Source organism: Antedon mediterranea, chromosome 4 (assembly GCF_964355755.1).
Source record: "Antedon mediterranea chromosome 4, ecAntMedi1.1, whole genome shotgun sequence".
In the NCBI taxonomy this organism is placed as follows: domain Eukaryota; kingdom Metazoa; phylum Echinodermata; class Crinoidea; order Comatulida; family Antedonidae; genus Antedon; species Antedon mediterranea.
Window position 1 is genome coordinate 13,258,041 of NC_092673.1, and position 16,098 is coordinate 13,274,138.

The window sequence follows — 16,098 nt, forward strand, 5'->3', positions numbered from 1 at the left end:
ACATTGGGCCAGGTTGCATGAGGTTACAGGGTAATGCATCTGTTGTGCGAAATCAAATAAGTAGTGTATACTTACCTGTCTGCTGCAATGTGGAGTCTTACCTACGTTTACATTACCACCCACCATCTGTTTTGCATCTGCAATCATCTGGTTGTACATGGTTCTCTCCTGTTGAACCTGCTTCAGATGATCCTCTTGTAATTTAAGCTTTTGTGCATCGGGTAAATTAGCAGACTTTATGATTAAATTGTTGTCCAGCAGAGGTCTGTCATTGGTTTGGCACGTACGATATGGGGGCACAGCTGATTCCAGAGCTTTCTAAAAGTACTGCATTTTGCCTTTCTGCATCCTGGATATCAAAATAATATTTTATATAATAGAAAATTGCAATTTTAATATGATAACAAGATATTTTGGATCACTAATGTTGGGATGGATCAGTCATTGACTGATATATTTTGCTAAAAATTTGTGTTGCACTTACCTTGACTCTTTCATTTTTGCTCCAAACACTACTTTTAGTTTCAGTACACGTATCCGCGACTACAGACACAGGTAATATAGGATTACTGCGCGTTCGTGACACGCTTGGCTACGCTCTGTTATGAAATGTATTTTTTGCCGGAATTTTTGCACGGAATAACCCTATTTAAAGCACTGATTTCACTCCAATTAGATTTCCCGAGATAAAAGTAAGTAACTGAATTTATTTATTATAACCTATTTTCAAAAATGTGCATGAAAAATGAATTATATTTAATTTAAATCTAAATACCTTACTTAAAAGAAAAATTCCTGATCAGAAATTATAAACATTACTTTTCGTATTTCAAGTAAGGTTTATATTAAATTTCAATGCCTACCACTTCAAAATTGCTACGTTAGGAATGTGCAATAATTATATATATATTTATTTATTTACGTTTCTTCCGATGTATAATGTGAGTTCATATGCCTATATGATTAACATGTTTAATGGCATATTATGCATTAGACTTTTTTTAGATACAAAATGTTTTTGTTGACATTTATTTTTAACATGGTATAATAGATAACAATTTTTAAAATAATTGCTAAATTTAATTTTACAGATATGGAAAAACATAAAACAATCTTAAAAACTCTCTGCATGGTGTGCAGGACAAAAATGAGTAAGGATGATGCATGTGCCAAATTAGTGGAGCAGTACTCTGAACAACTTGGTGTTGACAGAGATGATATTGATAAAAATATACATCCAACTTCTTTTTGTCATCTCTGCTTCACCAAGTATGTTTCACAGAAAAAAAACTGCTCCACTAAACCCATGGCTTCCAAACAAGCGAACTGGAACTTGTGAGATTTGCAAGTTAATTTTTAACATTGTTGTTTAGATAAAACAATTATATTTATATTTTTATAGTTTGTAAATTTAATATTGTGTTTATCGACCTAAATTGTTTAATCATCGACCTAAATTGTTTAATCTATTGCGAGAATGCCAATGGGGATATTTCATCAATGAAAACGCATCTTGGCTTGAGTGGGTTGAGGACACGGTACGGTTACAGTATGTAATATAAAATAATTAATTACAGTTGCACTGCTTTAAGAGAACAGTATTATTAATTTCTTTTTTCAAAAATATTGAAATCCCGCAAAAATCCCGCCCAATATTCCGATCTTTAAACGGGATTCTAATCAGGATTATCGGCAAAACAAACTTGATATTTAGCGGGATTTTAGCCGGGATCCGCCAAGAATCAGGATCGGGAACGGGATTTTTTAAAGTGAAGTTTAGACGGGATTTCAGCCGGTATCCGGTCCCGGTGGGGAAAAATGTTCGGTATTTCCGTTCCCGACCGGGATCATGTCAAGAATCCTGCTCATGAGCGGGATTTTTTTTAGTTATATATAGACGGGATTTTAGTAGGATTTCAGCCGGGATCCCGTTCCGACGGGATGTATGGATTTCCGCTGTCAACTGGGATCCCGGCAAATGGCCGAGACTTTTAATTGGTTATTATGAAAGGACTAGATGCAAAAAAAACCAATTCAATTAATTAACAAACAAAAAGTGATCACACTGAAATATCATAAACAAACAAAGTTTATTATCTTTCTTTTTTTTTTTTCAGATTTTATATTTTTTGTTACGAATTGCCCGAATCTTATCATTTAATTTTTTTACTACTTGGTCCCAGACTTTTTCAACTTCTTCGACAAGATAGACGTTGAACAGGTAGCCTGAAAATAAAATATAGACAAATTTAGTTTATTTGAATAATAATAACAGCATCACATTAAAAAATATATATATATAAATATATATATACGCCTACGGTGGTACGATATTTTTTATAGAATGTTTGTTTTTATTTTTGTATCATTATTCTATTTCACAATACCATTATTCAGTTGTTTTAGCAATGTTAAAGTTGACTAACAAAGTTAATTGATTAATAATGTTGATTTTACTAACAATCGTACGTTTCTATTGTAAATAAAAATTAGAACTATATGCTTATTAATATTTTTAAATAGTATAATTTAATTTGTAAAAACAATAACATTCAATACTGGCGATGATGATAACTGTCCTGGGATAAACCCAGTTGTTTTTTATGTGATCTTTTGATGACTTCTTTCATTTTAGCAAATGCATTATATGAACAAAATTTGGGTATGTATTTCATTGCATAACAAACGTACTCACTTTGTAATGCCTTTCTTTTTGCTTCGTCCATCTGTATGTTTCCCTTCCCGTGACCATAAATTGTTAACTTGTTGTAGCATTGATCTTTAGTAATTACTAATTCAAGTGTGGATAACGCCAGTTTTTCAATGTTGTTTGCAAACATTTCGCATCGTTTAAGCGATTCCCTCTCAACCTTAACCCCATACTTGGCGTTACCCAAATATGTCATATCTGTTAATAGTAAAAACCAACATTCTCAAGGTTTATAGAGGAACACACAATAAGAAATAATATTGATATTGCCATTGACTGTATCCGCCAACATGCACATGTGCTCATAACTTTGAAGACAAGAATGTAAATTGTATAGTGAATTATCTTTGCGCACACATATTATAGATGTAGCGAACTGGATGTAATTTTTTTTTTAAATACACTTACCATCTAAAGAGTTTTCGTTCTCCATGGCACTTTTGATGAGCAGAAGAGTAGGAGTTGATGGCAGATGAAGAGTAGGAGGTGGTGATGGCGGAAGAAGAGAAGAAGGAGATTGTTGGGGCAGAAGGGGAGCATGAGGTGGTGGTGGAATTAGAGAGGGTAGGAGGGAAGAGGCGATGTCGGAGGGAAGAGGCGATGTCGGAGATTTTATGCCTTGAAATAAATAGAAAGAATAAATATAAATTATGTAAAAACTACTCGATCCTTCAGTATTATCCAATTTTGTGAAAAGAAAGTTGCAGTTAAAAATAAAATAATCAGACCTATGCGGAACCAAGGTTGCAAAGATACAAAGATGCAAAGAATTTTACCGATTATATATAAGTCTCCAGTTGGGTGCTGTTTGGTGAATTATTATTATTATTATATTTCATAAATTAAATATATAAAACCCCTATACATGGAATGTACCATTTTCCGGAATATAGTTTTTTTTTGACAGTTTAAATTTAACTATAATATAAATGAATTCTAGAGATATTTCACACATGTTTCTGTAGGCTAGGCGCATATCTCTCTATCCGACGCCGCAGTGTATATGATGAAGGCACCGTTATTAAAACGTTTGTATACACAATGTTTAGGCTGATACAATCATCGAAATTACGATGTGGTGGTAACATTTTTCCTATTAATAATAATGATATTAATAATAATAGATATTAAATAATATTAAATAATAATAATAATAATACTTCATCTCTACACATCTTCTTGTTTTTGTTGCGGATTTTCTCCAACAACTCCTTGCGTCTTTCCCATGTATGTTCTTTGTCGGAGACCTGAAACTGTTTAAGCCTGTATGTAAATAATTTGACTAGGCCTACATGTATATTAATATGGGCTTTGCTATTACCGTATTTATTTGAATAAACGCCCCGCTTTGAATAAACGATGTTAATTATTATAATTTGTCCATATCTAGGAGGTATTTATTTGATTACACTATACTTTTGCCATATTACACCCACACAAATAAACTCCTCCCAAACAATAAACTCCCCGGTATTTATTTGATTACACTATACATGTTCCATTACACCCAAACAAATAAACGCCTCCCACAAATTTTTCGGAGACCCAAAATTGTGTACATACTACATGCTTGAGCAGTCGCAGCCAATCAGCGTTGAGTAATTTAATGACGTCATTATTTTTTCTGAGTTGAGCCTCTATCCTTTTTCCAAACTAATTGCCAATCAGCGTCGAGCATTTCACTGACTTATTATTAGTTTTTAAAACTTTTCTCAAAAAACAACTTACCATCACATTTTTGACCAACTTCTCAAATTCTGAGCCGCTTTATATGTCTAAAAATGCTTTTTTCATTGTTGAGTCTAAATATAAAATAAATATAATGTTGAATACATCAGAATCGTATAAAAGCCAATATATGTCACACTGAAAACATATTTGATTAATTATATTGTTAAAACTACAATCACGGTCGGGATACCGGTCATCCCGACCGGGATTGCCAAACTAGCTTAAGTATTATTTAATATTATCAAAAAAAAGGAAGAATAGCCTCTAGGTCTAGCTAGGCTAAGGCCTATTTATTTTAAATCGATAATAAAATATTTTGGTCCATAAACAGAGCATGTAGCCAAGGCTAACCTACATAATAGGCCTAGTCTGGGGAACTAGAACTCCTACCTCCAGTTCTTCCAATCACACCTTCCTGGATCCCAAATCCAGGGCATCTCGCTTTAACAATAGTGCCGACAGTTAATGGCACTTTACTGATGATAGCTGACAGCAGCTAATCGGTGGGATTCAAAACAAATCTCATCGTGATGTCGCTAAATATAAAAAATACAATTTCGAGAAAAAATCCATAATTTCCATGAATTTATTATTTATGGGGGAGTGAATTATAAAAAGGAGACGGGAAGATACTGACGATGGAAACCGGTTAAAGCATAAACAAACAAAGAATAACCAAAGAACATGTATTTTCTGTTCAGCGGTTGGAACAAGTAAACTACATGAATGTGCAACTTTGAACATGGACATCAATTTAAGAAAGATTGTGTGTCATTGAGTCCTTTTGCCAAGATATCTGAAGGCAATGTCATAGCAATAGAAGCCAAGTATCACCTTGAATGTCAACAACTTACAGAAACCTCTACAGTCTACAGAAGTTTAAACATTTCTAGTACAACACGTACATGTACTGAGCAAGAAATACTTGAAGCCTAAGCATTTACAGAACTAGTTTTTCATATTGAAAATTGTGTAGTTACCTTAATACTCGTTTTTAATGAAGTTATGAGAAAGCTGTGGAAGCTCGAGATATTAAGGACGATGTTTTGTCAATGGCAAAGGCTGCAAAAATTAGAAATGAATACACTGAACCCCCCCCCCCCCCCTTTTACATTTGAAGTTTCTTGTGTCAATGCTGCTTTACGGACACCACTGTTTCAGTCTATGCAATCACGATTAACTAAGTAGGACGCCCTCAGTTTTCAAATCGTGATTTAAGTAAACATGCTTGTTTACCTTTAACTTTAAAATGACCAATGATAGGGGTTATTCTCGAAAAATAATTTATTATTCATGAGTTATGTTCCAAGGATATTTAAATTTCACGAGAAACCCGTCACATTTTAATAAACGTATTACAAGCATGGGTTTTTCGGTGGAGAAGGTAGGAGCATATTTTTTCACTGAAATTCAGAAAATTTTCATCTGCAATTTTAATTAAGGACATTAAAATAATCCGAAATAATTAAGGGGGCTGGTGTACATCTTGTATGGAATTAACTCTGATATTTTAACGTTAAAAAAAATGCGATGTAGTGTTCTGTAGTTTTCGAGCTATGACATTATTTGCATTGCTACCAGGTAGAGGCCCATTTGGGTTTTATGATATAAAATGTACTACTGTACTTGGTAACATTTTATATCATAAAATTAAAACCCTACCACAACCTGGCGATACCGGGCGTAGATGACCGACCACACTGATCATTTTAATTCTACATGTATGTTATATATTTTATGTTTATGTACATGTATGACTAACAATTTCTTACCAAATGTTGTTTTTCTACGCTTTGGCTGCCTGGCCTCATTCTGGATAATTGGAATTGTTCAAGTGAAGCGACTCTTCATTATGGACCGGTTCTTTTTCACCTTATACACTGACAAACCTTCTACGTTTATTGAAAACCGCATGAATGCCTTCTCCACCCTGCTCTCCTAAGAGGCCCAGACCATAATTCCACCTGCAGAGTTGTTCTACTACATGGAATTTCAACAAGTGGAGTTTTAGTGAAACCAGAGTGGATACTGATCTGTAAGCCGTCATGAATTTCTTGATCTGATGTCTGTATATGGTAACAGTTTATTCAATCATTCAGTCCTACATATTGTTGGAAGATCGTAGATTGTATATTATGCGATAAATATTATTTAATAAATTTTTGATATAATATTATTATTATTATATTAATAAAAATATATTTGTTAGTATAAATTATAAAAATATAGATATAAGGAAGAAAAGCAAAGAGAATATACTAAAGGAAATTTAGGCGATCTTGTCAAAGATCAAGCGCCTTCAGCCTTCCACGTTTTGATATTCAATACTTGACCTGACGTGGTTCCACAATATCTTTATATGAAAATGGTAGAGTGGATAGAAATATTAATTAATTTAAATTTAAAATGTTTACCTTAAACTGGTTTTGAACTGAATCGGTTGATGTCTTATCGTTGTATGTATGATTTGGTTTGGTTTAAATTATGTTCAATAAAAGTGCGTATGCGTATAGAATGAAATGCTCGCGTTACGACGCGTGTAATGTTGTTTATATCGTATAATAGATAAAGGATGAAAAATAGAAGGTATGATGGTAGAAAAATAAAAAAGTAGTTTAGGATGTAGAAATAGGAAATCATTTGCCATCAACAAGTTTGATTTTTGCAATCCCAACTCTGTTTTGCAGTTGACTTTCCCCAAGAACTTTTTTCGGAATAAACTCTTCAATGACTGGGACCTATAAAGAAACAAAAATAGAATTTGTTGGTAATCCTGATATTTTGTTGTGATTACTTAAAGATGTATTGTCCCCCTGAAAAAATGGGATTGAAAAAAAAATTTATTTACTTGAAAAAATGTAATTTAAAGCAAAAAATGGTCAAATTGGCTGCAGCCAATGGATGGAAAAATCATGAAGACATGGGTTTTTTTATGTTTTTTTCTCCTACAAAATAACATATTCAAAGTCTGATTTAATTAATCTTCATTTTTCATGTTTTTTAGGGAACAATACATCTTTAACCTTGAAATAACAAAACTAAACAAAATATACCTGTAGGCCTTTATGCACATGGTTGCCATTAAAGGCCATGAAATTGCTGTCTTTGGATTTTGTTTTCCTTAAGATAGTTATCAAGAGCGGTAACAATAGGTCCCGTTTCAAAAGCTAATTCTGTTGTCATCTGCTGTTTCTATTGGAGGAAAAACTATTCAGTTTTTATGTTTATTAATTTCAATATTGTATTTGATATAAAAATATATATCAATAAACCTAAATATTTTGTTATTTTTGTAGTGCAGTATCATACTGTACATACAATATTGACAATAGTTTCATTGGCTTTCATTATTTTCTTTATGTCTTTATCAATTTCAGCCCGGCCACCTCCATTGTAAAAGCCTAATGAGAGTTGGTCTTCCATTTCCTCGATTTTTTCTTCTACTTTTTGTTTTTTTCTTTCTTAGTTCTGTAATAGAATTTTTAAATTGGTAAAGTGTAAAATTATGAAACATAAATGTTGGCATCAAACAAATTACAGGACCCACTACTTGCCTGCTTGTTCTTCTTTTATTATTTTTCCAAATTCAGATTCTTTGAATCATCGTCGTCATTGGATTCTGCAATCTGTAGTTGCGACTTAAAGATAATGGAGTCAATTTCATGCGTAGCATTTTATAAAGTTTCTTAAAAACACCCAGTGATATGTGCAATGATGAAACAGATACCTATATAAAATCATAAAGCATTTGTAAATAAAGCTGTCCTTGTATTCAAATAAAAAAAGTTGGCCAAACAATAAAATCTTACATGGTCAATGGGTATTTCCATCAATGGTGCCATAACAATACACCTTGATGTTTCTTTAGCCCTCTCTCTTCTCATGCCAACTTTCTATGGGATGTTTTCCTTCTGTGATTTCATCGTTTTTTTTAATGTACAGAATAAGCATTGATAGCGACCTAGAAAAATGCAATATTTATATTTTTTTTATTATCTTTTTGTGTGTGTTACGGGAGACTGTTTTTTGGTTGGCAATTTGTAAGTAACAATGAAACTCAATTATAAAACGAGCATTATGTACCTCTATTTAAGCCATTCATCTCTAGTACTGCATGTGACACATTTGGTAAAGTTTCCTGTATGTTGAACATGCAGTCGGGACCTTCAAATATGAGGACTACAATTACATTTCTTGTAGCATTTGGATTTCGGACATTTAAAATTTGAACCTCAAATTTAGTTGATCGTCCTCCTTGATCACCCCCAAACTTTAGCCAGATTTTACCATTAAATGTATTAGTACATCACAGCCACTGATCACCAACTGGGCCCTCTGGGAGACCAGTCTTTTGACTGAAGAGGTTACCCAGTATAAATATATATTTCAATTCAATTCAATGGATCAAGGTTATTTAGCCTGTGAAAAAAAAATAATGTGCTTTTTTTTTTACTGTTTCCAGATTGAATGTATGACATTTTCACTAGATGTAATACTTACTCAAGATGCTGTTCCAGATGATTCATGATATGTTAAGCCACACAGTTTGTCAGTTCGTGTGGATTTTGTCATCACCTTTAACGATGTTGCAATGAATCTATCATCTATAAGTTCACCTTGTCTTTTGCGAATTTAATAAGATGTATAAAACAAGTAAGAAGTTGCCTAAATCACAGGCACAGAATGAATTCTCAACCACCCGGTATTTGAAATACATACATACGTACCGGTTAATTTTTCTTAACTGCTCCCACGTAATGTTGCAGTACAAGGGCTTTATCGGTTGACATTGCTGGTAAATCTTGGCCTGCCTGCCTCAATTCGTCTGGAGATGCATCTTGAATGTTTTATGCGATGGATACTTGAGTCGTGATTTTGTTGGTCACGCTGGATTTCAGGCGATTTCTTTTTTGAAAGGTTTTTTAGTAACCTCTGAACTTTTAAAGGTTGAATTTGTGATCAGAGCAATTTAACCTTTGGCTGTTGGAATTGATAACCACAATTTATGTAATGAATATTATTGCAGGAATTCAATTGGAATAACATTACATACAGTTTTATATAAACACCAACATGCACAGAACATTAATTCTAAACCGCCTAAATTAAATAATTTGAAATGGATGTGAGAATGAGAAAAAGTCGTCAAAAAAAAAAACCCTCTACTTGATATGCAGATGTTCTAACCATTTTTCAAGTTAAACTATATAAATATTTGAGATAAATTTATTCTTACCCTTCCTTGTGTGTAGATTTTGTGTTGGCTTGTTCGCTTTAGTATGCAAGTCAATATTAGCCATCTAAAAAATAACATTTTAATTATTACTAACATTTTTAAACGTATTTTCTTAATTTAATTATACATAGTAGTACTGGTAGTAGGCTAGAAAGCCACTCCGAGAGTGCATACCTGGGCCTACTGTAAAATTCTCCTACATAAGATTTCTCCGGTAAAAATATATAAAATAGGTTTTTTTAAACTACTCACATCAAAAAACGTGCACATTAAATAAAATTATGTTTTGAAATTACAAATCATAAATTATAACTCTTGCCTCTTGTACAAAAATGAAGTTTTTTGGACAAGTAGTTTTCGAGAAAATGGAATTACAGATTACTTGTTACTTTAAGACTGCTCGCCGGCTTTTGAAAAAATTTGTCCTATCTTTTAACACTAGCAGGTCTGAAAAGTATACTAAAAAGTGGTCCAGAATTGGGACCGTGGTCCAAAATGGTCCCAATAATCTGATTCTTCAGAGACAAAAAAAAATATGTAAAAATTTAACTTAATATATTTACAAAAATATTGTTGGTGCTGAAAGAAACTCATCAGTTGTTCCACTGGTGTCACCTAATAGCATAAAGACACTTAAGTAAAGACACTTAAGTAATCTTTCAGTTGGTCTATTCCATTGTGTATGTCTTCTGCCTTGTTTTCTAGGTCTTTGATTTCATTTGTCATGGCAACGACTACCAATATCCCCACATTCTTAGTTTTGAAGCAATGCACTATCAGTAGACTTTAAAATGATCCAGTCTGACAAGTTGCCTCAAGACTGGTGAAATGTTTTAAATATAAGCCTAGGCTTATATGTAAGCCAGGAGCATCTATATAAAAATGTGAGGGAACAAAATAATTACCTTGTTTTATGAAATTTAAGAGTCACGCAAGCTCTCTGAACCTGTCAAAGTCTTCCTTCAGAGTGTCCAGTGTCCTTGGAAGTTTTGATTTGGTTTTTTTTTGGTTGCATGGCACCACAAGCAGTAATGTCGTCCTTGAAAACAAAATTTAATACACATTTGCTTTCAAATATCCATCATTTATTAATTGCTAATATTTGCAGTACTGTACCTGTAATACATATATTTTTTGTTTACCGTTTGCACCTGTTAGGCCACATATACGAGCCAAATACTCGTAGTCGCCAAATACGAACACTTTGACTTGTTTTCCCCTATTAAGAAAATGAAGCCAGTTAATAATTTGTCTTAATTCACACAAATATATTTGTAAAATTGTATTTGTGCAATATTTTACTTTGACAGATAAATGGTATATTTACGTTAATGTGGAATTTTGCAGCTCTTCGAGTTGAGGCAAATCCTTGAGACCAGTTCTTAAGTTAAAACTAGAATCGGTTGCCTCAAAGCAATTGATGATGATGGTATTATTTTGGGCATTGGGGCGTAGTACATTGCAAAGCTAAAGCATCTGCTTAAAATGTCCACCACCCTTATCCCCTCTGATCTTTATCCACATTTGATCTGATGGAATGTGGCCATCGTGCCATGTTAGAATATTTAATCTGTAAAAGGTATTGATATTTATTTGATTCATTTTAAAAATTCAGTAACTAAATTAAATCTGTTAATGAAAGCAAATATAAAACCTACTTTTCTAGTTCATCATATTGCTGGCAGATTTTGTTGTTGAGACTTGCAACAGAAACACATGTCGTTGCATGAATATTCCATAGGGACGTATTGAGAAATTAGGTTGTCGTCAATAATGATGTTTTTTTGGTGCCTCATTTTTGCCTCGCATTCTGTGCGGACGCCATAATTTTTTTAGCTACTGTAGCTTTAAAAAAAAAATAAAAATATTAAAAACTATAATGTTGAGGGTGTTCGATTCAGATACTGCAGAATGCAGATACTGCAGAATGTTGATTTGTTATTTACCATTTCAGTTCTCTGCTTTTTTTATGTTAGGCCAAGATTGGTTTTTAAAGATAGCAAACACCAGTTGGAAGATGTGTCGGACTTTTAAATTGAGAAAACTCACCATCTCTTTGAGAACCGAACATCATCGATGAATTTACTTCTGTTGTGAACAGTTCTCCAACCTTTTTCTTGTTGGCATCGCCATTGCTTTTAGTTTCTGGTTTAAAAAAAAATTAATACATTTCTATAGTTGGTGTTATTTTTAGTAATAAATTTAAGTACAGTTGTTAGTTTTTATTAAATTTAAGTTTTAAGTTTTTCTAATACTGTAATTAACAATTTGATTATAAAGTAATAACCATTAAAAAAGTACTTTTCCTTTAACACTAAACTCAGTTGTGTTTGTTCGACTGTTTAAATTTTGCTTTTAGGATGTGTAGACCAACTTATAATAAATACGTTCTCCTTACCATGTATTTCCAATTCAATTGGTAATGCTAAATCCTCTTCATCTAAAAAAAAACCAAACAAATTAGAAAAACAAAAGCATAGCATACAAATAGCATAATTTTGTATTCTTAATTTTTAAGGTACGTCAGGATAAGTCCAGAAAGATTAAATGAACTTCTGAAGATAGTAGCGCCCCACATCAAAGAAAGAAAAATTAGAGGGCGCATACAAATTTCTAAGGAAGAATGACTTGTTATGATGATAAGGTACCTTTCTACTGGTCTTACAATCGTTCAATTTCAGAATGGGGCGATCGACAGTAGCTAACATTATTAAAGAGGTGTGTGATGCTATCTGGTTGGGCCTAAAGTTTAAATACCTACGAATGCCAAACATACAAGAAGAATGGCTTGAAATTGCTCAGAAGTTCGAAAAAGATTGGAATATTAGACAACTAAGATGCTAAGTGAGTGAACAGACGTGGATAGTTTGCTCCGTCTAAATATATAAATAATACATGCTACACTAATACAACGTTGGACAAATAAACCGTAAAAAAACTGTAAGTGCATTTAACTAATTGAATCTGACTTTAATAGAGAAATCAAGCACTCAAAATGGGAAAAAAAAAGCCAACAGACGTAGGCGCAAAATCACAGGAGTCGCCCCCGGTGCTTGAAGCAGCCGAGGCGCCCAGCACGGAAGCACTGAGGCGCGAAATCCAAAAAACAGACGTAGGCCAACAATCACTGGAGTCGCCCCCTGTGCTTGAAGCAGCCGATGCGACCAGCACTGAGGCGCGAAATTCAACAAATAGCAAGAGAATTGTTTGGTATACGTAACCAGCTGGACACGGTCCTAACAAATCAGAATACCATACTTGGAAGGATAGACAAAATTGAAAACAAACAAACTCAACTTGAAACATCAATTGAATTTGTTAGCAGTACGATATCAGAAATGGAAATCAAAATGAAAAATGTAACTACAGAGCTTAGGCGTATCATCTACTGTTGAAGCTGAAAAATCAAAGTGCTTATCGGTACAAAATCAACTGAACAAGTTTGAACGCTATTCAAGGTCTTTTAATTTGCGATTTGGTGGCTTACCGGAAGAAATCAATGAAAATACAGCCCAGAAAATCACAGACCTGATTGAAAATGAGTTATGCATTCCTAATGTTAAAATAGAAAATGTGCACCGGTCCGGTAAGCCGCGAGGACCTAACGACAAGCCCAGGCATATCATCGCCAAGTTCATATATCGTCCCCAGCGACATCAAGTTCTCTCCAAGTTCTCTCTCACCCTAAAAAAGAGTAGCGTTTACTATTACCAACATGTGAAGTGCAGCACGCGGGAATCTGTTACCCTTGACGTATGTTATTCAAACGTAAAACACGCATATTTAGCAAGAAAATTGCCGAAACTTGGTAAATCTGACCATAATTTAATTATACTACAACCCAAGTATCGTCCATTAGTACAACGGCAGAAACCCAGGGTAATTACTGTAAAGAAGTGGACTCAAGATGCAATAGAACAGCTGAAATGCGAATTTGAAACTACGGACTGGAGTGTTTTTACGGAAAATTCAAACGGGTCAGACGAGGTAACGGAAGCGGTCAGTGCATATATTAACTTTTGTACTGAAAATGTAATACCAAAAAGGAAAGTAAAAATCTACGGAAACCGTAAACCATGGATAAGTAGGGAGGTGACAGATGTTATTAAGAAAAAGAGACAGGCCTTCGATCGAGGTGACGTAAATGAACTAAATAAAATCCAAAAGGAACTTAAACGAGTAATACGTAAAAGTAAACTAAAGTACAAACGTGAAATAGAAGAACATTTTGTAGGTAATGATATGAGTAAGGTTTGGAGGGGAATGAGGCAAATGAGCGGATATGCAAAATCGCCACAAGGAAGTGGAATTGTGTCAAATTTGACTAAACAATATGCTAATGAATTAAATACTTTTTTTAATAGGTTCGATCGCTATAATTTTTCTGATGAACAGATCTTAATCAAAAGTAGGTTGGCCTTACCAGATGAAAGTGGTTTTGACCTTAAGACAAATGCGGATGAAGTTACCAGCCACTTTAAAGGTCTGAAAGCATCCAAATCAGCTGGACCAGACCAAATTCTACCCAAAGTTCTTAAATTATGCGCAACCCAATTGGCAGATATTTTTGTATATATTTTTAACTTGATTTTTGAAACACAAACCTTGCCAGAATCCTGGAAAACGTCATGCATCATCCCAATCCCTAAACGACAAAATATACAGTGTTATAACGATCTTAGACCTGTTGCGCTAACATCCGTCCCAATGAAAGTCTGTGAAAAGATTGTTCTAAAAAGCCTGAAACCATTAGTTGCAGATTTTTTGGACCCACATCAGTTCGCTTATCGGAGAAACAGGAACACTGAAGACGCATTAATATACAAAAATGAAAAAATGTATGCCCATCTTGACAATTGGAGAACATCCCCGTCTGTTAGGATTATGTACTTCGACTTTAGTTCAGCTTTTAATACCATCCAACCACACATTTTAATTAATAAGTTGTTCGGCATGAATATCCCCAATTTACTAATTTCGTTCGTTTTTAACTTCCTCGTTGGACGTCTCCAGTTTGTTAGGCTAAATCAAAATGTCAGATCGGACATTATTCGGACAAATACGGGAGCACCACAAGGTACTGTACTTGCACCGTTTTTGTTCACATTGTATACGTCAGATTTCCAACCTAGATTCCCGGACTGTCCAGTAATTAAATTTGCAGATGATTCTGCTATGATAGGTTTAATAAAAGAGGATGACGATACAAATTTCAAATCTGAAATAGTTAGGTTTACGAAATACTGTGATGAAAATTTCCTGGAACTTAATGTAGCAAAAACCAAAGAAATGCGAATAGATTTCCGCCGTAAAAAAAGAAGGGAAATTGAGCCTGTCCAGATTAAAGGACATGAGGTAGAAATCGTTAAAACATATAAGTATCTTGGGGTAACGTATGACAATAACTTATCATGGGGAGAGCATGTAGATCAACTAATTAAAAAATTAAATACTAGACTGTACTGTTTGAGGAAAATGAACGTTTTTAGGGTAAGGGAAGAGATACTTACTATGTTTTATTCATCTGTTATTTTTTCAATCTGGGATTATTGCCTATTAGGCTGGGGTGGGAACATAAACAAAGGAGATAAGGGCCGCATATGTAAAGTGTTAGAAAGGGCATTAAGAGTGATTGGCTCGTCGGCGCTGACAGCGGACTCAGTCTACAATTGTCACTACGGAGAACGATTGAAAAATGGTTTACAGGCGGTCATGGAGGAGGAAAGCCACCCCCTTCATTCGGATCTTCTTCGCTGCCACATTGGTAGAAGTGGTAGACTGAGGCCGGTGTTGGCGCGGACGGGTCGATACTCAAATTCGTTTCTCCCAGCTGGGATTAAAAAATTTAACGATGACTTTAAGAGGTAACTACAATAATTTTGATAACAATAATAAATAATATAATATAGTAATTAATAATGAAATATAAGATACTTTTTAAACCGTTTTGTAATGATCTGTATTTTTAACTTAAATATTTTTGAGCTGTAATTTTATGATGTACTTTTTTAATCATTGTGTATTTTTATATTGTTATTCTACATTTTATACTTTATTTTTATACGATATTTTTATACGATATTTTTATGTGATAAGTGAGCAAATGCAATTTCCAGTTTATTTGGACAATAAAAGTTATCTGTATCTGTATCTGTATCTGAAGTCATCACTAAAAAGCAGTAACATATATGTCATCGATGATCTCTGTGAGGCGGACCTAATTAAAAAACGAAGCCTGAAAGACACAATGGCCATAGCTTATAGAGAGGGGAAAAGGCCGTCCTTCAGAAATGGCAACTTGTACATAAACGGAAGTTTGCACTCTTAGGCAGGACAGTCAAACCTAACGTTATTATTATTATTTTATAACTAACATTACTTATTTAGTAGCTTTTTCTCCACATAATAATTTAAAAGATAT

The 16,098-nt window shown here is 33.8% G+C and overlaps 1 protein-coding gene and 1 long non-coding RNA gene across 2 annotated transcripts; both read right to left on the reverse strand.

The window, feature by feature from the left end:
- Window positions 1-2,099: 2,099 nt before the first annotated feature.
- LOC140046703 (uncharacterized) lies at window positions 2,100-5,105 on the reverse strand. Its single transcript, XM_072091411.1, has 6 exons — window positions 4,832-5,105; window positions 4,439-4,512; window positions 3,871-3,963; window positions 3,119-3,328; window positions 2,696-2,908; window positions 2,100-2,226 (listed from the first exon to the last, which is right to left on the reverse strand). The coding sequence occupies exons 4-6, from the start codon at window positions 3,141-3,143 to the stop codon at window positions 2,114-2,116; spliced, it is 351 nt and encodes a 116-aa protein (XP_071947512.1). The 5' UTR covers window positions 3,144-3,328; window positions 3,871-3,963; window positions 4,439-4,512; window positions 4,832-5,105; the 3' UTR covers window positions 2,100-2,113.
- A 5,527-nt stretch (window positions 5,106-10,632) lies between these two features.
- Window positions 10,633-11,088, reverse strand: LOC140046705 (uncharacterized). Its single transcript, XR_011844824.1, has 3 exons — window positions 11,005-11,088; window positions 10,820-10,896; window positions 10,633-10,716 (listed from the first exon to the last, which is right to left on the reverse strand). It is a non-coding gene; the product is annotated as an uncharacterized lncRNA (long non-coding RNA).
- Between the last annotated feature and the right edge of the window lie 5,010 nt (window positions 11,089-16,098).

What these genes read in the sequence shown, in the direction of transcription:
- LOC140046703 (XM_072091411.1), bottom strand. Translation starts at nt 3,143, where the DNA reads ATGGAGAACGAAAACTCTTTAGATG. An exon ending in GAACGAAAACTCTTTAGATG is followed by an intron (nt 2,909 to 3,118) that starts GTAAGTGTATTT and finishes TACTATTAACAG; the next exon opens with ATATGACATATTTGGGTAAC. An exon ending in AAAAAGAAAGGCATTACAAA is followed by an intron (nt 2,227 to 2,695) that starts GTGAGTACGTTT and finishes TTTTATTTTCAG; the next exon opens with GCTACCTGTTCAACGTCTAT.